The sequence below is a fragment of the Physeter macrocephalus genome, chromosome 20, assembly GCF_002837175.3.
Source record: "Physeter macrocephalus isolate SW-GA chromosome 20, ASM283717v5, whole genome shotgun sequence".
NCBI classification, from domain to species: domain Eukaryota; kingdom Metazoa; phylum Chordata; class Mammalia; order Artiodactyla; family Physeteridae; genus Physeter; species Physeter macrocephalus.
The window spans coordinates 77,062,239-77,084,973 of record NC_041233.1 but is presented as its reverse complement, the minus strand read 5'-3'; the positions used below and the strand labels follow the sequence as shown (position 1 = coordinate 77,084,973).

The window sequence follows — 22,735 nt, the reverse complement described above, 5'->3', positions numbered from 1 at the left end:
GCCGCTCCGCGGCATGTGGGATCCTCCCAGACCGGGGCGCGGACCCGGTTCCCCTGCATCGGCAGGCGGACGCGCAACCACTGCGCCACCAGGGAAGCCCCCACAGTGGCATTTTAAAGTTTGATGTTGGGCAATACTTTAAGTAGTTTATCTGATTTGACCTTGGTTTATGTTGGAACTGACAGTATAGTATGTAAAGTACAGTGAATCAGTTGTTTATGCTAGTGTAGAAAACACTTGGTTTTCAGATTTGTTTATTTATTCAACCTTTTTATTGGTGGTTAAATGAATATCTCAGTGCTTAGAGTGCTTACTATTACTATAGAAATGCTGGTCAGAGCAGTGTCACTTTCTCTAGTTAACCTCAAAGAGTTTAAGTCTTTGATCCATTTTAAAAAGTTCTGTAGGGCTTCCCTGGTGGTGCAGTGGTTGAGAGTCTGCCTGCCGATGCAGGGGACACGGGTTCGTCGTTGCAGAGCACGGGCTCTAGGCGCGCAGGCTTCAGTAGTTGTGGCATGTGGGCTCAGTAGTTGTGGCTCATGGGCTCTAGAGCTCAGGCTCAGTAGTTGTGGCACAGAGGCTTAGTTTCTTTGCGGCATGAGGGATCTTCCCAGACCAGGGATCAAACCCGTGTCCCCTGCATTGGCAGGCGGATTCTTAACCACTGCACCACCAGGGAAGCCCAAAGCTTCGCTACCTTTAATTAGGTAGTTTAACATTACAAGGGTTGAATAACTTGTTTTTTTAAAATTTATTTTTTTGGCTGTGTCAGGTCTTAGTTGCAGCACATGGGATCTTCACTGAGGCAGGCGGGATCTTTCGTTGTGGTGTGCAGGCTTCTCTCTAGTTGTGGCGTGCGGGCTCCAGAGCGTGCGGGCTCAGTAGCTGCAGTGCATGGGCTGTCTACTTGCGGCACGCGGGCTTAGTTGCCCCGCAGCCCCATGGCATATGGGGTCTTAGTTCCCCGACCAGGGATCGAACCCACGTCCCCTGCATTGGAAGGCGGATTCTTAACCACTGGACCACCAGGGAAGTCCCTGAATAACTTGGTTTTGATCAAGGTGTTTCTTGTTTTGTTTCTATGTGAAAATTAAAAGATGTAAAGTAGTATTTAAAATAGCATGCCAGGGCTTCCCTGGTGGCGCAGTGGTTGAGAGTCCGCCTGCCGATGCAGGGCACACGGGTTCGTGCCCCGGTCCGGGAAGATCCCACATGCCGCGGAGCGGCTGGGCCCGTGAGCCATGGCCGCTGAGCCTGTGCGTCCGGAGCCTGTGCTCCGCAACGGGAGAGGCCACAACAGTGAGAGGCCCGTGTACTGCAAAAAAAAAAAAAAAAAAAAAAAAGAATAGCATGCCAGCTTCTCATTCATATCAATTCTTTTCTGTTTCAGGTCAGCTGCAGGTTATGCTAGGACAAAATAGGCAAGGCTGGTCCCTCTTACAAACAGTAATGGGTATGATAAAACAAAATATCTTTGCTTTCGGTTAATATAGAAGATTGACAAAGTGCCGAGAAGAGTGAAGAAATTCACAGGCTAATGTAATATGTGGGGCAAATGTCCTTTTCATACTGCTCCCAGGGATGTTCTACCATTGGAGCCAGAGACTAATTTTTTTCTTGCTATTTTAAATCCAAAGGATTCAGTCTTCAGATTGGGTATTTAAACTCTATGAAATCACAAGTTGTATCTTTCAGTTTCCTCTTACCTAATGAAAATGAAATTCACTCATTTTCATTTTTCTTGGTAATAGGCAGGATAGCAGTAGCTTTGAGCATATCACTAGGGGTGAGTTAAAAATAGATGTTTCTTGAGGCAGTGACTTATATGGCAGATAATTGATGGAAAAATTAAGTTAAATTTTGGGGTTAATATCTCAAATACTAAACCTGAATTCCACTGAAGAATATATGAGAAGGGACTTCCCTGGTGGCGCAGTGGTTAAGAATCCGTCTGCCAGTGCAGGGGACACAGGTTTGATCCTTGGTCCGGGAAGATCCCACATGCTGCGGAGCAACTAAGCCCGGACGCCACAACTACTGAGCCTGCATTCTAGAGCCCGCGAGCCACAACTACTGAGCCCACGTGCCTAGCGCCCGTGCTCTGCAACAAGAGAAGCCACCGCGATGAGAAGCCTGCGCACCTCAATGAAGAGTAGCTCCCGCTCGCCACAACTAGAGAGAGCCCGCACGCAGCAACAAAGACCCAACGCAGCCAAAAAAAAAAGAATATATGAGAAAAAAAATCATTTGAAGATGATAACATAAACATTTAGTCTGAGTGTGCTGTTGAAATATTTTCTATATTAAATTCAATGTATATAGCAGTATGAAAATGCTGTAACTTGTTTTTAGCTGTGTTTTTGGTGGAGTAACTGAGGCAAACTAGGTTATAGGTGACTAACCATGCTATAGTGATATTAGTTAGATACTAGTTAGATCAGCTAAGATCATAAATAGATCAGGGAAAGGCCAGGAATTGGTTATGCTTTCGAATCTTAGTATTAAAATAGTAAAAATAGGTTTGGGAAGTTTTACATACGTCAGTAACTTTGAATATAGATTTACTTTGTTATATTTATTTTTGCTTATTTCCCATGCATAAACTTTTCAGTGTCTCTTTTTTCATGCTTGAGTTTTCTTTTAGCACATAACACTAATAGCTACTATTAACTCTGCAAAGAAAAAATAATATCAAATTGAAATAAGTTTTAACTGTTGCTCTGTTCTTTTTAGCTTACTTTACTCAGAGCTCTTCCACCCAGTGAGTTGCAAGCGTGACATTTGCTGTGTTTTCAGCACCTGCCAACTTGGAAACCAGGGTTTGTGCTCAGGACTTAGGCTTACAACCCACACTTTGTGGTGCACAATGCCGTCCCAGCTGGCATGCTTCTTACCTCAATGGTGCTAGACGTTCGGTTACAAAGCTGTGCAGATTCACATGCGCTGATTTCAATAGGCATTCCCCTTCAAGCTGCTTTCAACTCTCATTTTGTATCAAAGGAGTTAGATTGGTATCATTAAATTCACTGCTGTGCTTATTTTTCAATGAAAATAAATTCATTTTATTTATCTCTTGAATCAAAAAATAACTGTCTTCAAGAACCAAAGTACCTCTTAAAAGGGTGTATCTATAGATATAGGAGATAGATTTATAGATCTATATCTATATATCTGTATCTATATGAGATTCCAGCCAGGGCTGTAACTCATTTTCATTAGTGGAAAGGTTTCAGAACAAAAGACAAAAAGAATAGAAAGGAAAGAACAGAAGGATTAGTGTGTCATTACATGCTTATGTAGGTAGGGCTGTTAGTTGTAGCTGGATCATAGGTGTGGGAACAATTATAGAACTTATTTTTCTGAATAAGCTGCATAAGAAAATTGCCCCCATAGTAGGTTCAGATTTTTGGCTTCCATCAATAACCAAAAAGTTTCCATAGTTTTAAAAGAAGTGTATTTCGCTAACTTGTTTTTAGTAGCCAATCCCTTTGAAAATGTTTCAGGTGGACTTGGTGATGTCTATCTTCCCATCATCTATTATAAGCAATTTAAAAAGGTTCTCCTTTAAAAAAGATCTTTTCAAATGTAGAAAGGACAGTGTGAAATGTGAATGACTGGCTTTTAATACAGCAGTTGTGACAAAGAGGCAGTGGCTTTTGGAAGCTGAATAAAGGGGTTAATGCACATGCATCTGCATACTGCTGTTGGGTCCAATGTATAACACGTTCGATGTCTGTTTCACTCACGTTGTTAGTCTAAAAAGTATGTTATTCTCAGAGACAAACCAGTTTATCATTTTTTAGTGGTGAGCTCTTTTTACAATCGTAGGTACAGATAAATTTGATGGGAGAAACTGAGCATTACTGACTGGTACTTGCTCAAACTTCAAAGCTCAGCTCCTTGTTGTTTGAACATCATATTTATCTGGTTCTGAAGGCACAAAAATAAAACACCCACTAACTACCAAGGACATTTCTTAGTGCATGTCAAAACCCAATCTTTACCCTCCTCTGCACAAATGTGCTTAGGTGAATACTTTTATTAGCTTGCTGATACAAGTTATAGTTGTTGGTTACACCCTTTCTTAGTAAAATACATTCTTATTGTCTCCTGTTGCTTAAGAGCTTTAAACTTGGAATGGGGGAACCGTCTAGTATAGAATGCTACTCAGTTTGTATCTCCCAGGCAGTGTTGAGTGGACATATCACACATACCATACACACAGGCATTCCTTCTTTTGGTAGTTCTGCTTTGCGGGGAGCCAGGAGCCAGAAGAGCCAGTACTGCTGTGCTTTCTCCCTGGGTTCCATATATTGGTCTTGGAGTGAGATTGTATGTAATCCCTAGGCTGTCCTATGGCTTAACCAGGTTAGTGTTGGTTGATGATAATGGAAAAGTTACAGTTGATCATTTTTGGATTATTTATGGACTTATTCCTAAATTGGCCTAAGAATTTGCATATTGGTGTCTGGTTGTGCTCTAAATCTGGTTTTGATTTGGTTTTGACCTTTGAGGACTGAACAAAGGTAGACAGCTTAGCTCCCCCCTTCCTCCGACTGCAGTTTACATTGTTTTAAGTCCAGAGTTTGACTGAGTTTATATTTACTCTTTTGAATTGAGCAACTCTAATATACAAACTTTTGGGTAGGATTTTTTATAATAAAGAACTATGTAGTATAGCCCTAAAAAGTGGTGTGTGTTATAGCTATAGGACTTTATTACATGATGTGGGAAGGCCTATAGTATGGAAGGTTAGTGGCACAGGCCTTAATGTATATTTTTAGTCTTTGGACATTCAAATTAAGTATATGAGAAATAGCTATTCATTGGTTAGTAGCAGAACTCTTGAAGCAGATAGTTTAGTTCTCTACACTTTTAAGAAAGCCTCAGAACCAGAAAAACAGGCTGCTTTAGGTTAGAAAGGAGGAGGTACAGCAAAGGAGCTTGCCATAACCACAGTCCTTGGAGTTTTGTGAGACTAAAATCATCCTGAAAGCAACAAGAATAATGGTTGCAATAATTGTTTCCAGGCTTGGGACCCCAGAATTTTGCTTTTTAAGTTGACCCGATGAACTAGTAATTGCAGGAATAAACTGAATGCTTACCAGCAGGAGTCACTCTAGGCCTCCTAATAAAAAGTAAATTAAACTATATCCTTAAAGCTCTCGAAGGCTGAGGTGACGCTGTGATAAGATGGCACTAGGGCAGTGTAGCAGCATCTCAAATTATCCCTTATGCCTTTCTTTATTCAATCTAGGAAGACTTGGTTCTTGCTCCTTTCAGAATTGGCCCTTGATAAATTTTTTTAAAGCAGTGTTTATGGATAAGGATATCAGTACCTTAGTATTCTGCATATTAGCTCATTTTGGCTTTCTTAGGATGAATTGATTATACCCCACATCATCTACTTGAATGAATACTCACATCCTTCTTCTGTTTGTTGTCCATCCTACAGTAGAAATCACTAGAGTTAGCTGTAGTTAGTGTGAAAGGAGATGTTAGCTCGTGGTTTTCTGAAAAAGAATGGGTCCAGTGTGATGAGAAACTGAAATATTTTAGCAATAGCCATGAAATATAATAGTTTCCCAAGTGTACACAAGCTCAAGAAGTTAATTGTTCATTTATGTTTGATACTGGGATTGAAACATTGGATTAAAACCAATTAAATGTTCCTAGAAGCAGCAGAAAAAGTTTCCTGATTTATGAATAGAACCATTCAGATGGCGCAGACACAATCCATGTAAAGTAATGAGGTGTTTTGTTTTTTTGGCAAAGGAGAACACAAAACAGGCATAGGGAGTTCTTTTCAAAAACCTTCTCTTTAAAAAATTCTCTTTTTGGATACAAGGTTAATAAAATAACATACACCAGTAGGAAGGAGTAATGGGAAATCTAGGGCTTCACTTCACAAGGAAAACAATCCCCCTCCCCCAGGTGAGCAGCACAATGAAAATACTCTGCTTATTCTATCAGGGTTACATTCCTGAACTTAAGTCAACATCCTAAGTTACAGAACTAAACATGCCCTGCTTCTGCTTAGCAACCACAAATCCTTCCTTCACCAGTTGCATGTATTTTGGATGTGGCTTCTGAAGTACACATTCCTTTATTTCGATCAGCACCGCGAATTAGGAAAGTAGCGATTTATTTTCCGAAAGTGTGACAACGCTAACACGGTCTCCCCTCCCCTACCGCGCAGCACGCCCCTGAAATCGTTTCCTTAAAACCTCAAAAACCCAACAACCCGGAAGCTGGACGTCTTAAGTCCACGCGGCCCAGGGTTTTCATCCCGGCTCGTGCGGGGGGCGGGGGGAGACGGCCCCGGGGTCTCTGGCTCGGGGCCCGGGCAGCCGTGGTGGTGGCGGCGGCGCGGCCGGGGGCCGGGGCCGCTTCCCGCGTTCCGGGGCCTTGCGAGCGCGAGCTCGGCGAGCGGCGCGCGGCTCGGCTCGCAGGACGCCCTTTAGCCCCGCCGGCGGCGCGCCGCGATCCCCCCACTCCCCGCCCACCGGCGGCTGCGCGCACTGCACACTCGCCCGCCGCCGCACGCTGCCCGGCTCCTGCACGCCGCCGCCGCCGCCGCCGCCGCCGCGCTGAGCGCCCGGGCCCGCGACGCCGCCCGCAGAGCGCCGGACCCAGCGACACGCAGCCGCGGTCGGGCTGCCCCGCGGCGGCGGCGGGCGGCCTGGCCGGGGCCGGTTAAAGGGACGAGTTGCAAACAGTTCAGGAAGTGACAAGTCGATTTCCTCCTCCCTGGGAGCCGCTCGGTACAAAGCGCTCGGCGCCGGCAGAAGAGCGTGCGCGCGGCGGACGAGCCGCGGGCAGTCTGGACGACTTGGCGAGCGCCGGCGGCAACGGCGCGGGGTCCGCTCTCGGAGCGTCCCGCCGCGCACAGTAAGCGACCCCGGGCCGGGCGGCGGCGTTGGCGAGCCGGGGGCCGGTCCCGAGCGGAGGTCCCTGCCGTGTGCGCCCCAGCCGCCGGCTGTAGGGAGCCCGGCTCGCGTGTGTGCTGGCCTTGACCTTTTTTATTTTTATGTTACTGATTTCCTTTTTGTCCGCCTTGTTTCGCGTTGGGTCGGGTGGTTTCTCGGGGCTCTTGAGTGTCGCCGCTGGTGCATGCGTGAGACTTGTCAGAGCGCAGCCAGGGGAACGAGCCAGCCCGGCCCCTGCGGAAAAGTCTGCGCTTCCCGGGGCGGGCGCGGGGACTGCTGCGCCCGGGGGTGTCCTCCTCTCCACGTCTCAACTTGAGCCCTGGCTGCGGCAGCGGCGAAGGCGCCGAGCCCCGGGACCCGGGCGTCCCCGCTCACCCCGGAGTGCCCGCATCGTTTGCAGACAACTCTTTTGTTCGCGGAAGTTTGCGTCCGCCACCCCGGGATGCGGGCACGCAGCGGCGGGCTCCCCGGCGGCTGGACCGGCCGGGGAGGTCATGTAGGGGGTGAGAGAGCGTTCTGTCCCGGGCAGGGGAAGCCCCCGGGGTCGCCGCGGCGGGGACTTGCGGAATGGGGGCTGGGGGGGCAGGGGGGGCCGTGCCGGCGTGGCTTTTGCACATGGCGAGAAGGGCCGTCCGGCACGGGCACACTGGTCGAGTCACATTTTTGCCAGTCCTTGCTTTCCAAGCCCGTGGGAGTCGTCTTCGCCGCTCGGGCTTTCTCTTGGTGAGGCGGGGACGAAGAAGGGGAGGACGCCCAGAGTCCCGGGGAGGGCCCTCGGTTTGCATTGCCCCAAATGCCTTCTCCGGCACCCCCTGGTTCCCTACCCCCGCCCGCAGACTTGGGGAACAATGCTCGTGGCTCGGGACAAGGCGGCGGAGCACCAGCGAGTCGCGAGAGCCGGTTTGCTCGCGTCCCTTGCCCCCGGACGCCCCCTGAAGCCAGGCTGCCTCCATCTGACCGCCCGGGTTCATTAACACGTACTGTACTTCGTAGGATGGTGAACAAAGAACAGCTCTTTGCGGCATTTGATGAATGGGATTCTGCCTCCTATAGGCCACACTCCGAGTCTTCCATTCGTTACAGCATCCGGACTCGGTGGTGTTGGGCAAGTGGCCCCCGCGGTGGGCTGCATTCCGGGCCCCGGACCTGGGCAGGGCATTTGTGCCGATGCTGCCTCCGCCACGCTCGTCTCGCCGGAGCGGGTGCAGATGGAGCCACGCTGACGGTTGTTCAACAGGAACAAATGTTTGTTGAATTGTTACATGGTGGAGACAAGGGACTGTTTTCTATTGACTGCTGCAGGAGTTGGAATGGCATTGTTTATTGGCCTGGGAAGCCAGGCAAGCGTCTTGTGCTGCTTACAACATATTAGCAGACTTCCAAATGACATACTAGCATATGTGTTCCCAGCAGTTCCCACCGGCTGGAAGGGGTTCCCTCCTTGCTCCAGATCCTGGACTCTGGGTTAAAATATGCCATCAGGTTTGAGGACTTGGAAAGGAATGGAGTTAGTAGACTGGGTGAAACTCACTGTTCCTGACTTCGCCAGGTTTTGGTTTCATTTTAATTTATCCACTTAACAGTAACTTGTCTCAGTTACAGTTTTGATACTGAATTGCAGATCTGTAGTGTGGTTTTTTTTTTTTTCTTTTCCTCCCTTTTTCCTTAGCTACGGACAACTAGATAAACAGAAAACAGCCTCTTGTCCCAGTTGATAGGCCCATGTTAGTGGGAGAAGGTTTGGGTCTTAAGTTCAGGATTGGTAGCCCTTGACGTTGTGTCTGTACTTGGCAAGGGTCTGGATGCTGCCAGCCATGGTACAGACCTAGGAGCCTGCTGATTCACCTCCCAGGGTGCTGTTCCAGGCCAGAAAATGAAGGAGAGGCCTGCGGCAGGTCTGTTTCTTTCTCCCAAATGCCCCTCCAGAGAACAAGGTGGTTTTAAGACCAGTTCAGATAATTTTGCCCAAGGACTTCTTTTCCTCTGAGAAGGTGATTATTGCTGTGCAATCGTTTTAACATCGAAGACAAGTTTTAAATAAAAGCTAGCAGTATAGTTGCTACAGAAGTGGACTTGAATGTTCTAAGGCTGTCAGGACAAATAGAGCATTCCACTGTTTTGATTGATGATATTTTTAGTCAGTTTCTCCCTTCTGCTCTGAACTTAGGGTATGTTGCATGTAGTAGCATTTTGGAAGTTCATAAAATTTTTTGAGGAAGAAGAGCTTTAAGATACCTTCTTGTAATCATGGTGGCTACACTCAACTGACATTTTATAGGAAGCCCTGTTGTTATTTCTTAGGCTCTTTCCCACCACTCCTTTTAGCCTTTATTCCCCCGCTGATGCCTTCACCATTGCCTAGCCTCTCCATCTCCCCGGTTCTGTAGGAGCCTAGTGGGCTGGGTTTCCTTTAAGTGGGTTCAGGGAGCAGGCGCCTGACCCATGATGGAAGCTCACTCAGGAAAGGCCAGCCAGCTCTCCTCCCCTGCAGGAGGCTGGAGAGGAGGGAGCCTTGTGTAAAATCTGGGAGCTGGCAGCAGAGGACGCCTCGGAGCAATTTGGTATAGCTTTGCATTGCTCTTTGAAAAAGCACACCCTTCTGACCCACTGCTTGATACAGTAGGCCCTCAAGACTGAGCCCCGGACACACTGTTGGATTGTTCAGTTGATGTTTCACCCAGTCAGTGTGACTTTTTTGGATTGCACACTGTGTGGAAAACTTTGCTCTTGCCCTAAAAAAAAAAAAGACTGAAATAAGCAGATACTCAGATCAGCGCAACCCCCATCATTACCACCATTGCACACACCTCTCTGATGTGTAATAAAAGAAACCTGCAGGCATAATTTGTTATGTAATATGCTGATAATACAAGTTTCGGTTTTAGGTGGAAACCAGATGTGGAGGGGCTCTCTTTAATTGATCCAGCAAGGGAGACACTTTAATAGATTAACTAGCTCTTGTAAACCCCAAAGGTGATTTTTTTTTTTTTTTTTTTGACTTGAGGGAAGGGAGAATCCCAAACCCAGAGCTTTTTCGAAGTTTTTGCCTCTCAGCTTCTCGCTGCAGCTGTCCTTTTTGTCAGACTCTTCCTCTCTTGAAAGAACCGGTTTGTTGCCAACATGAAGCACATGGCTGGGTCTGGTGGGGCTCAGCACAGCTTAACTCTGCTGGGCTCCACTCTCCTCGCCTTGTCCAGCTGCTGTCCTGCCCTCCACCCTACAAAACAGGGCCTGGCTGAGGGACTTGGGTGTCGTAAGGAATGTTGACTGGTTTCCCTCAACTGTTTTCTGAAATGTCTGATCATCCAGGGAGAGTTGCTGTTTAAACTTGCCCAATGGATAAACTTTCTGAAATCATTGACTCTCCTTCTCTGATTAATTTCTATGTTTGTTTCCTGCCTAACTTTAGAAGGGTTCTTTCTACAGGACTGAGTCACCTTTATTATGGCCCAAGGTCGGGGACTGCACTGTAATAGCTGACCCCATTAACAACAGTTTCATTGCGTGCAGGGATGTGAACTCTGGAAGCAAACCTAGAGGCTTAGATATGCTGATGTGCCCCGAGACTGGCTTAGAAAATTTTTGTTTCAGCGCAGTTTACATTAACATGATTAATGACCTTGCCACTGAAAAGTCTATATTCAAAAGCTATTTACCATTCCCTAGGGTTCTTCTTATGGTGAAGTAATTTTCTTTGCCAAACAACTTTGTTTTAAGGTAACTTCTTCTTTGATATTTCATCCAGACCTCCTGTGCACACAGTTTTGGATCAAGGTTTGGGCTTCGAAAATTGCGGGTTGTGGTTTTGGTGGTGCCGGTCTTAACCCTCCCGATCTCTGGTCAGGGGGCATCTGGATTCTTGTCTTAAGAAAGTTCTCTGAGATCCTGAGAAGCAGCAGTTAGTGCTGTGCTGGTTAGGATGGGAGGAAATCTTCCAGAGGAAACTTGGCTTCAGGGTGTCTTGGAGGAGGGATACAGGGAGGCTGGAGAAGAGGACAAGTTTTTTTTCCCCCCTTGCAGTGACTGGAGATACTTGAGCGTTTTCAGAAAACAGAGACGTCTTTGCTGCAGCTGCCTTCTCTTCCTCCTCCTCCTTTTTCCTCATCTTCTTCTTCTTCCTTTTTTTGTTAAGTGTGGGTTGATTGAGAGGGGGAAATGCTGATGGGTGGGTCTGAAAGCAGCCTTAGGAACCCAAGAAAATAAAAACACATTTGAAGGACTCGGGAAGATTTTGCATTTCAAAGGGTCTACCTTGTAGAATTTCACGTCACGTCAGGGGTTACGGAGAAGTGTGACAGGCACCCTGCTTCTTTACGGTTCTCCTCTCCTGCTGCGGGGGCTGCATGGGAAGCTGCCTTTTGCAGGGGGGATGGGGGCAGCCTGGCCAGACTGTGCAGGGATATCACGGAAACAACAGCTCCCCTTAGGTATCTGTAGTCCCTGGAGGGACTTTTTCCACTGGGCCCCTCTCAGGAGGTGAAAACAAATCATGTCGGTAAACAGCCCATTTGACCCCAGAATGCAGGAGCAGGCCAACTCCTGGCTGTTCTCGCTCTCTCTTGAAACAAAGAAACAGATTCTCCTCCTGTCGCGATATAATGTGGTTCCCAAGATCCAGGCCCGTAAAAAGTTGGGTGCAGCGGGATTTAGCTGAAATGGGTGTGGGTTATTCAAAGAATAATAGCAGTGCCCACTGGTTGTTGAAGGCTCACCCTTGGCCAGTGGCTTTGTATACACTGTCTGTAATTCTCAAAGAAGTCCTGCAGTTACAGCTGAAGAAACTGAGGCTCAGAGAGGCCAAGTAACTGGCCCAGGGCCACACAGCTGGAAGGCTGAGCATCTGGTAGTTCTATTCTGGTCTGTCTGGCTTCAGAGCCTGCTTGCTTTCCATACACCGTGCTATCGGTTGGTGTGTTCATAAGACAGAGGCACTGGGTTCTGTTTTATCTCGAAGCATAAATTTTGTTTAGTCTTGTTAACACCACAGGGAAACTTAGAAATTTTAACTGCCTTTTTTCCTTGCCCCTCTGTTTCCTACAGCCTTTTTTTTTTTTCCTTTGAAGGAGTAATTGGATTCTGTATCTACCTACCATAGGACCAAAGACAGTGCCTCAGTTGGGAAGACTGAAGTGTTCTGCTTCATCCTTACAAAAGACAGATTCATAAGAAAATAATATAATTTTTCCCAGTGACTTTCTGGGGGAAATGAGAAATAAATCTGACAGCCCACTAGAAGCATCACATTTATGCAGATCCCATTTTCCATTCAAAGAGATTGTTAAAAGGGTTTCCAGCTTTTTTTTTTTTTTTTTTTTTTGCATTTGTAAGTTAGATGTCTCATAGTAAATCATTCTGTGGTCCTTGCCACCCCAGGTTTGTACAATATCACATTTTGTTTACATGCCTAAAGTCATCAAAGAACTGAACACAGCTGTACATCCTCCAGCGTGTGGGCACTTGGTATGCCCCAGCCAGGGCTGGGCAGAGGCCCTGCATTCTGTCTCAGACAGATGGCTCTGTGCAGGTTGATCCTGGTTTGTGTGTGGAGGCGGGGTAAGTACACCCACCTCTCCAGCAAGGGCTGCCTGGCTGGGTCTGCTTGCCTTTCTGCTCCTAAAGAGTTTGTGGGAGAGGGCTGGGAGCCCCTGTCACCGAGTTTTTAGACTTTACAGCAGTGTTCCTTAACCTTGGCTGCACACTAGAATCACCTGGGGAAGTTTAAAAAAAAAAAATCTGGATGCCCAGACAGCCTCCAGGACCAATTACATCAGAATCTTGGAGAGAAGGGGTGGGACTCCATGTTGGTACTTTTAAAGCTTCTGAGTTGATTCTGTTGTGCAGCTAAGACTGAGGAACAAGGGCTGGAATAGACCCCACGTATACCTCTCTTCCCTTAGCAGGGATTAGGGACCTTCCTGTTCAGGAGTGGAATAAACCTATTGGAATTTTCCGCTGCTGCCATGTCTTAGTGAAGGAGAATCTGAAAGGTACCCATCCCTGGGCCAAGCGCCTGCTGCAGACATCATCCAGGTAGTTCCTGCTTCTGCCGGGCCAGGCGTTGGGTGCGCTTCCCTGCTCAGGATTCAGTACAGCCCGTCTGGGCCACCTCCTTTCTGGAACGAAGAGGGCAGGTTTTATTCACTCTGTTGTCTCAGGGTAGTTCTCATGCAGGCCGTGCGTCACCACCATCCTGCTGGTCTTTTCAGCTTCTTATTCCTTCTGGAGGTTTGGCACATAGTATCCCTCTGGGGCTCGGGGGTGGGAAGGTGCAATTTGGGTTCAGTGTGGATCTTGGTGATTCTCAGTAAGCCATTGGTCCATTTCACCTTGGTTTGCACTGTCATACTGTCAGCCACCTGGCTGTACCTGACTGCTGGGAACCTGTCCTTCTACATACCTGGGATTATGTTTCATAGAATTATTTTAGGATGGCCAGGGGCTGGGAGAGCAGGAGCTACTGTGACCTGCTCTTACAGAATGTAAGATTACAGAACGTCATCTTACAGAAGGGAAATCCCACGCCGAGAGATGCGGTGACTTTCCCAAGGTCACGTGGGCCAGTGCACAGAGGGACCAGAACCTGCATCTCCTGGGTGCCCTGCTCAAGTGCTGCATTCTCTCCTGCGAGACTTTGGGACGCATTCTTTTTTTTTTTTTTTTTTTTAAATTTATTAATTTTTGGCTGCGTTGGGTCTTGGTTGCCGCGCACAGCCTTTTTCTCTAGTTGTGGCGAGCGGGGGCCACTCTTCATTGAGGTGTGCTGGCTTCTCATTGCGGTGGCCTCTCCAGTTGCGGAGCATGGGCTCTAGGCGTGCGGGCTTCAGTAGTTGTGGCACACGGGCTCCGTAGTTGTGGCTCGTGGGCTCTAGAGCGCAGGCTCAGTAGCTGTGGTGCACGGGCCTAGTTGCTCTGCGGCTTGTGGGGTCCTCCCGGACCAGGGAGGACCGTGTCCCCTGCCTTGGCAGGCGGGCTCTTAACCGCTGTGCCACCAGGGAAGTCCCGGGACACATTCTTGCTTGCAGGACAGCACACTGTAGCAGACCCACAGGCAACATGGTCATTGTCCAGAGTTCTTTAGCCTAGTGAAACATGCCCTCCGAAGCTCTTGGTTGACTTTGACAGTCCATCCCATTTTTCACTTCCTCCCCTGATGCATGTGCAGCAGGCATCCCTTCAGTTACTGAACGTGAAGGCTCGTGAAACTTGCGGCCGGGGAAACTGAGTCCTGTTGGGAAGTGCTGAAACCTTGAGCTTGGTGAATAGGCCTTTTTGGCCGCCTTGGCAAAGGTTTGTCCATCTGTCTCTCCGCACATTGGTGGTGGTGGGTAAGGGCTCTTTTCTCCTCCGCGGAGTTGGGTCTGGGCCTAATGAGGTGGGGAGGAGGGGGATTGTTCTTCCTGCATTCATTTAGCAGACACTGATTGGGCGCCTGCTGGGTGTCCCTCGCCGAGCTGGCCACTTTACTTCATTAGTTCATTGAATCCGCAGCACGAGCCCATGGCTGAGGAACTCGCTCCGTCTCTTGCTGAAAGTGCTGCAGCTCAGAGAAATTCCTCGCCTCTGGTGGGCGGGACAGTGGCATTTTAGCTCTCTGTGGCGGGCCTCCGTATGGTCCCTCTTGGTCCAGCGGCTGCCCTGGGGCAGTGGGGGTGCGCTTCCTGCCATGAGCAGGGGGCATCATCCAGGGGGTGGTCCCCGGCGATTGCGGACCGGGGACCACGCTGCCAGTTCCAGGAGGGGCTGGGGTGGCCACGTGGCAGAGCCTGCTTGGGGGGCCGGAGGGGACCCGGGGAGCAGTGTCTGTCCGGGGCCCCTCTGTGTCCTGGCAGTTGGAGCAGGGCCCTGGGGGAGGAGGTTGCTCACCCCAAGGAGGCCACCCTCCTTCCCGGCTGCCCCTCTGGCTGAAGTGCCCTGATGGACACAGCCCAGTTGGGAGAGGCCTCCGCCGTGCCTGGAATTCCCCTTGCTCTGGCCTTCGTGTTGGCCGGGGGCCTGGGAGTGGAGGGACGTTCCGTGCGCTGCCTGCGAGCAGCCTCTGCGTGTTTGGAGGTGGAAGGAAACCGTCCTCGGCAGCCAGCCGCCTCTGCGCTCTGGGTGAGGAGAGGGGGCCGGGGGTGTCTGTGGTTCTGAGACTCCAGACGGGGTGTGGAATGCAGGGGCCCCCTGTGTGGCGTGGTCCCGGGAGCCCCGCTCCCCCGAAGGCCCCGGAGCGATCAGACAGTGGATCCCCCAGGGGGAGAGCGGCGGGCACACTACTGCTCACTTGCTGGACCCAGTTTGCTGTGTGACCCTCGCGGCCTCAGGTTTCTCATCTTGCTGGCCTTGCCTCCCAGTGGTTTCAGGAGGACTGGGTGAGGGCCTGTCCGAGAAGCCCCTGGCGAAGGTGCGGTGCTGCCGGTGGGATGTGAGCTGGACTGGGTGGGCAGAAGTTCTGCCAGGCGGTCCAGGGTGGGCTGCGTGTCAGCAAGAGAAGAACTTCCACGGGGGAACTTTGGGCAGAGAGGAGGTGAAACCCCAGTCTGTGTCGTTTACTGCAAGGGCAGCATTCAGCTGTGGCATCAGTGCCTAGGTTCGAATCCCAGGTCTGCCCTCCGTTTGCTCTTAGGCCCTTGACTGCCTCTCCCGCCTGGCTTCCCTCCTCTGGACTATGGCCGTGCCGACAGCACCCAGCCCGTGGGTTGGGGGCACTAAGTGAGACCGTGGCTGCGGACACTTGGAGCCCAGCGAATGTTGGTGTGCAGCCGTGGCAGGCACGTGCTGTTGGGGGGACAGATGGAGGGCTGGGAGTTCAAGGGGAAGGACCAGGGCAACTGTCCCCATGGCCCCAGTGGGTGACAGGATGAGGGACAGAGCAGAGGGAACTCGGGGCTGGGCTTGGCTGGATAAGGCCAGGCAGAGTCTTTCTGCACCCACATTCTCCGTTCGCAGATGTGATTTTGGGGGGAAGAAGGGTTGAGAGCACATGTTACAGTTCAGTTTGCAGCGTGTCTCTTAACAAGAGTTAAGGTGGGTGAAATCTTTTAAGCTTTCTCGTTAGGAAACAAAATCGCTGTTTACCAAAAGTGATTTAATTTGGTCCTAAATATAGAAGATTTAAATGCAGGTGTCATGACGCGGCCCTGGAATCTTGGCTCTGCTCTCACCACCTTCTGTGCATGGATTCTTTGGAAACCTCAGTGGCTGCACACCTATCTGGACTGAGAGTGGGAGGTCCTTTTACTTTAAGATTCGTTTTAGACTCTCCGCAGCTGATGTCTTTCTTTCGTCTTGCCCCTTCTTTCAAGTTGGCGAGCTGCCTTTCACAACTGTGGCCCGCGTCCTCTTGGTGCAGGTTGCGTGGTCGCAGCTGTGGCCCTTGCCCCCAGCCTGGCCACCTTTCACCGACTACTGGGGTCTGATTCCGCTGTCTCCGGACCCCCCTGCCACCTGAACGTGGTGGCAGTTTCTCCAGGAACAAGAGCTCATCTAAGCTCCATGAAAGCTTTTGAAACGAGTCCTTGACTGGGATGCTGGAGGGAAAGGCCAGCCCCTCCATGGTGGGCGTAGATCTCCACTCCCCGTGTTTTCTGAGTGTCACCCTTGTCAGCCCCAGCCTGGCGTCCTGGGGTGAGCAGGGTGGACAGTCTTGGCCTGAGAGATTGCTGCTGTACTTTGGGCAGCTTTGCGGGAGAGCCTTTGGTACAGGGGTGCGAAGAATGTTATTCGCTAGGTTCTGGGCAGGTGCCCTCAGAGGCTGGCGCAGGTGGTTGGGAGCTCTTTAGAGAGCTCTCCCCAGAAGACCCACCGAGGTGGCTGGCCTTGGGTGGCCTTGGCACAGACCCTCTTCCCGGACATCACGAAGCTTGGTGACCCAGGGGCTGCGTGAGGGAGGTGACCGAGGCGCCTGGGCTGCCTCTGCTCTTGGCGGATGTGACAGAAATCATCTTCCTTGCCCTCTGTACCTCTTCGGACATGTCGCTGTTTCTGTGGTGACCACGGAACACTGCCGTGCTGATGGTCCCCCAGGCGCAATCCAGTTCCCGTCTAGTAAACGCCTACCGTGTGTGTCAGGCCCTAAAGAATTCGCACATGAGTGAACCAAATCCGTCTTTGAGGAGCTCGTCGGCTTGTGTCGTGAACACTCAGACTGCAGTTGTTTTTATCCACTTCCTACCATGTGCCGTGTGTAGTAAGTGTAGCGGAGATGTGGGCCCACAGGGTTCTGGTGAGTCCACAGTCCTGTGGGAGTGACGGGAGGGTCGTTTAGACCAAGCCGAAGGGAGGAGGGCTGAGAAGGCTTCCCGAGGCTGGAAGAATGAGCAGGAGTTTAGACGGACGCAGAATTGGGAGGAGGAGGTGCTCCAGACCAGGGAGCAGCGCGCACAGGGGCACCGCAGACTGCCTCGGGTGGGGGAGGGTAGCCTAGGCTCGAGGGCGGGAAGCGCGCTGCCGGGCTGGCGGCTACGCCGGTCGAGGTCGCTGGTCGAGGTCGGGGCGGCAGTGGGCGCCAGACAGAGGAGTCCCGACTTTATCGCCCGAGGGCTGGGGGCTGGGGAGCACATGCTGATGCTTGCACTTGGGGAGTGGCACTGCAGACAGGGTTGGAGCAGACACCGGGAGACCACAGAGTGACCCAGGAGAGAGGGGCGAACCAGGACAGGGCGAGGGCTGAAGGGGGTAGCGGTAGCTGGATGCTGGTGAGGAAGCCAGAGGGGAAGGGAGCGGCCTTCTCCAGCGGCCCTCACTAGGGGCCCCCTTCCAGGGAGACTGCTCAGGGGCCCCATCCTTTTGACCTTGGAGTGACCTCCTTGGAGGGCACAAGACTAGCGCACTACACGCGGAATTTTCATCAAGTGTCATCTACTTGGCCAGAGGCATGTGGTCTGTGTTTATTTTAGTTGAAACTCTTGCTTTCGGTGAGGGCACTTGGGATTCCCCAGAACTTCCAAAATTCCTTGCCTGTGCCTGCACTGGAACTAAAGGAATCAAAATGAACGAAACCTTCTGGCATTGGATGAGTTGGAAAAGTCTGATTCAGTGTAAACCTACTTTTTTCCCCCCACCCCTTAAAGGAAAAGAAAGTGACCATGTTGGTGTGATTGAAAAGGGAGTCTGGGTGCCCTTTGGGCTCTGTCATAGCGTGTTCTCGCTGGTGATCTCAAAGGGTAGGGGGAGGCGCTGAGACAAACACGCGAGACCGTTCTGCCTGGGTCACCTGGCGCTCGTGGGGACTCCACAGCCTCGGATGCCAGCCAGGATCCCAGGCCCCGGTGGCTGTGAGGCGTGTGACACGGGCCCGAAGGACAATAGTGAAGGAAAATAGTGGACCCACGGAGACGTGCTGCCCGCGTCAGCTTTCGGGGTGTCTTTTCCGAGCCCTGGGGGGGCTTTGCCCATCAGCATTTGGTCTTGAGGAGAGAAGTAGGTGAGTTAGCTGCAGATGGCCGTAAGTTAGCTGCAGATGGCCGTAAGTTAGCTGCAGATGGCCGTAAGTTGGGCAGTCGGCCTCCTGTTCATCTGATTCCTAGGGCGGTTAGCAAACACCCTCACCTGTTAGGAAAGTAAGAGAGAGGTGAGGCCTGGCCGAGGCTAAGTAGGCCGGAAGGTGACCTGCAGCCTGGAGTGGAAGAGCCGTGCCCGTCAGGTGCCCGGGCTGCTGGCTGAGGCGTGTGGTGGATGCTCTGTCTGCAGGTGAATGGGTTCTAATTTGCTTTTTAAGATAAAAATCAGGGTTTTAAACTTTTGTAAGGTTTGGGCACGTCCTTGAGTGCTGCAGAAAAGACCCCAGGACATCTCTGCTCTAGGACGTGGCACAGAGCCCTCCGCTCGGCCACGGAAGAGCAGGGCCAGCTTGGCACCTGCTCTGTGTTGGCCTGAGGAGCTCCTGGCCTGCTAGCGTCCTCCTCGGCTTTGAACGTGTGCGAAGGTGCCCTGGCCAGCCCTTTCCCCGCGCTTGTGAGGGAGAGGCTGGGCCGGCCGCTTCTGCGCAGTTTGTGGGCGGGTCTGTGGGGAGACCAGGCGAGGTCCCTCACGGAAGGCAGTGAGCGCCACGGCCAGGCTTCCGGTGCTCTGGGGGACGGGGGCCTGCTTTTCAGCCCCTCTCCGCGGCCGGAGGAGAGAGCCGGGGCCCGGGGGCTCGCCCTCGTCCAGATGGCTGCCGTCTCCGATTCGGCCTCTGTTGGGGGTTTTGGCCCCATGCCCTGTTGCTGCAGTTAAGCCAGCGTGGCGGGCACAGCCGATGGTGTCTTACTTAGGGCCCTTGGGGAAGAAGATGGTGATCCTGAGTGTCCTCTGCTCGGGAACGGTCCCGGCCGACTCCGCTAAGGAGATGGGGGAGAAGACCTCGGCACCCCGTTCTGCTCGGGAGGGAGCCAAGGGGAGGGTGGCAGCCAGCACCGAGTTTGTATTTGAGCTGGGCCTGCTCACGTCAGATCGTGCAGTTCTCCAAGGAATCGCAGAGAGCGTCTCTGTGTGACCCCATCACCAGGGTAGGGATAGCGTTTTTCAACTTTGGAGGGCTTGTGGGGAGGCGGGGCTGTGAAGGGCGACAGCCAGATCTTCACATGGACCTGCAGCACCCGAACCTCATTCTGACCCTGCCCGGTCAAAGGGGAGCCACCTTGTGAGGGCGTTCCCATGGTGTCCTGGTGATGGACAGCCTTAGATGAGGGGTCTCTGGTCCCTGGTGGTGACAGGGGCCCCAGAACAGTGGACAGAACAGGAACCCGTAGAGCACGGCATCGTAGAGCCCTCAGAAGTCATTGACTTTGTTTTTGTTAACAATTTCCTTTGTAAAGGATTCAGGCCTCTTACAGTACAAGGTGGTTCACATGAGCCCAGTCAAGCAGAACGTTGGGCAGAGCTCATGTCAGCTGGAAAAGCCTGAGAGGAAGGGAGACCAGGGCAAGGAACCAGGAAACGGGCGCCCTGGGTTCCAGTCCTGCCACTTTATTGTCTTTGACTTTGAACCAGCCACTTCTCTGTAGGCTGGGGGTAGTAGTGTCCACTTCACAGGAAAGGGAGGAAGCAGTAGGATATTTTTAAGTCAGAGCACCCAGTACGGATCCAGTTTCCATTCACCCTCAAGGGCTTTGTGAACGCCCATCTGTGTTGGCCCTGTGCTAAGTGTGTTACCAGCTTCCCATTTAATTCTTATAACCACCCGGAGAAGTGGATACTATGTTCCCTTTTTCTAGATGAAGAAATTGAGGTTTAATAAGATAAAGATGCCCAAGATCATCCAACTGCTGGGCAGTAGTCCTGGGATTTGAACTTCAGCCCTGTACTCTAGATTAGGGTTGGCACACTAAGCCCACAGGCCAAATCTGGCCCATGGCTTGTTCCTGTAAATAAAGTTTTATTGGCACACAGCCACACTCATTTGTGTACATGGTGTCTGTGGCTGCCTTTGTGCTGCCACAGCAGAGCTGAGCAGTGGTGACAGACCATATGGTCTACAAAGCTTAAGATATGTACTGTCTGGCCTTTTACAGAAAAAAATGTGCTGACCCCTTCCCTATAAGGATGCTCTGTACTCCAGGCCTGTGCTGTTCAATATGGTAGCTGCTAGCCACATGTCACTGCTTAAGTTTTTTTCCAGATTTATTGAGGGATAATTGACACAATTGTGATGATTTAAATTTAAAACAAAATGGAATAGAAGGTTCAGTTCTTCACTTGCATTAGCCACTCGTCACGTGCTCAGTAGCCACGTGCAGCTTTTCACTGTCAGGTTGGACGGCACATTTATAAAACTAAGCCAGCATCACAGAAACTTCCAGGGGGCGGAGGTGTGCTAGACTGTCCCTCAGTGTGTGGAAAATCCAAATCTGAGGGAACCAGAAGTGTAGAGGAGGCATTCCAGTGAAAGAAAGGACACCGACTCTCCTGGCCCCAGAGCACGGGATGGATAATGAGTCCTTTGACTCAGAGGTGATGGGAAATGTGTGACATGACAGAGGGGGCCTGGGCCTGGAGTGAAGAAGCTGCCCCACACCTTCCATGTGACCGTGGGCAAGCCAGCCACACCGTGCAGGCCATGGTCCCCAACTGCAGGTGACCAGTTGCTACCTGAGGACCCCCTCAGCCCTGCTACCCTCCAGCCTGTGACCTCAGCTCCTGACTCACCTGGGCCCGCGGCCGCATCAGCTCTGCTGCGCCCAGCACTCCCCCTCCCCACCCCATGTGTGCGTGCGCGCGCGCGCGCGCGCATGTGTGTATGCGCGCGCGCACACCGGGCCCCGCAGACAGCCGCAGAAATCCAGACTTCCCTGTGTTCAGATCGTGCTCTGTTCTGGATCATCTGGACCCGATGGGTTGTACCACTGTTCCTACTGTGCTGGGATGGGAACATTTTTGTTTTGATGACATGGCCATGTTTTCCATGGGCGACAGATAAGGAACTACTTTATTCATTCAGAATGGTGGCTACTGTGTAGCATGAGGAAGGAAGACAAGTTCCAGGCCCCTCTGCCAGCCAACATCACGTGGCTTTCTCCTTAAAATGACATCAGCCGCAACACTGGGACAGTCTGTTGACCAGCTGGGAGCTGGGCTGAACTGTAGCTCGTGTCTTGGTTCGTTCCCATGTTACCTAATAGGAGTCTCTTTGGAAGCTAATTAGGGGTAGAGTCATTTTGAGGTGTGAAGGCAAATGTGGAGAACGTAGATTTGAATTCTGTTCGTTGGGCCTGACTGTAAATAATGCATCGGTGCTGGAACCATCTCCCCGCCATTGGTGCATGCTGATAGACTCTGAGTGTGGAGAAAAGCTGCGTGGTTGTTTACCCCTGGGCTGTCCTGGCCCCAGGCTAGCTGCGTTAATGAGATGCTGCATTTTGTCAGGAGTCCAGTCCATTCCTGCTCTTGGGAACGGCTAGACCTCTCCATGTTGGGTTTACGTGGGTCCAGTCTGCACGAATCTTCCTGGCTTAGACAGTGCACACTCCCTTTACAGTCAGGATAGAAACTTTTCCAAAATGCAAGCATAAGATATCAGGAGGAGCTTTCAGGACCTTGGGCAAGAGTGAAAAAGGGAGAAAACCAGATAAGTCTGGTGCATTTAGCCATAGAACAGTTGCATGAAAGAAGTGCTTGGTAAGAGGAAGTTGGGGTTAAGAGGATGCACACAGAGAGGTTTTTTTTTTTTTTTTTTTTTTTTTTTTCCCGCTCTTGCTTTAAAAAGGGAAAGAATAGCCCTGGAAGCCCAGATTTGATTGTGTGCCCCCCTCTGACACTCTTCTTGCCTTTAGCCAGCCGCTCAGAATGGTCTCCTGGGTCTGCCTTCTGTAGCTGGTGGAGACCTGAGAGCATGGCAGATTGGGCTGTGCCCAGAATTGCTCACTGCTGTCTCAACACCCAGAAAAGGGGATGCGTTGCATGTGCCTGGAAAGGACCCTGGTACAAAGAAGTTTACAGTGGAAGTTGTTTATTACTTAGAGAGCTGGTGTTTGTTGAGCACCTGCTATGTGCCAGGCACTGTGCCTGTATTTCATCTGATCGTCATACAGTCGGCTGTTGGATAATGAGCTCCGCCCCACCTGGAGGAACTGGGCTCCCGGCATATCCCTGAGAGGACAGGTCCTAACAGGCTAGAGCCTGGCTTGGATCCCAGTTCATCTCCTCCGTACCTGGCGTTACCACCATCATAGACCATGCTCATTTGAAAGAGGAATCTCTTTCTCCTCTGGATGGGCTCCCCACTCGCATTTTTTTTTTTTTTTTGCTGTACGCGGGCCTCTCACTGTTGTGGCCTCTCCCTTCGCGGAGCACAGGCTCCGGACGCACAGGCTCAGTGGCCATGGCTCACGGGCCCAGCCGCTCCGCGG

The 22,735-nt window shown here is 51.2% G+C and overlaps 1 protein-coding gene across 4 annotated transcripts in view; it reads left to right on the top strand.

The window, feature by feature from the left end:
• Nucleotides 1–22,735, top strand: part of EEF1AKMT2 (EEF1A lysine methyltransferase 2) — a 202,441-nt gene that overhangs the window by 32,517 nt on the left and 147,189 nt on the right. Inside the window, exon 7 of one of the 4 annotated variants that reach the window (XM_028481374.2) lies at nt 2,734–3,021. The exons of 2 other annotated variants lie outside the window; for them this stretch is intronic. In XM_028481374.2, the coding sequence (XP_028337175.2) occupies nt 2,734–2,908 (175 nt within the window). In that variant the 3' untranslated portion in view covers nt 2,909–3,021. Of the gene's footprint in view, nt 1–2,733; nt 3,022–6,624; nt 6,892–22,735 lie in introns of those variants that run through there. One more of the 4 variants, XM_055081113.1, reaches the window with a different exon arrangement.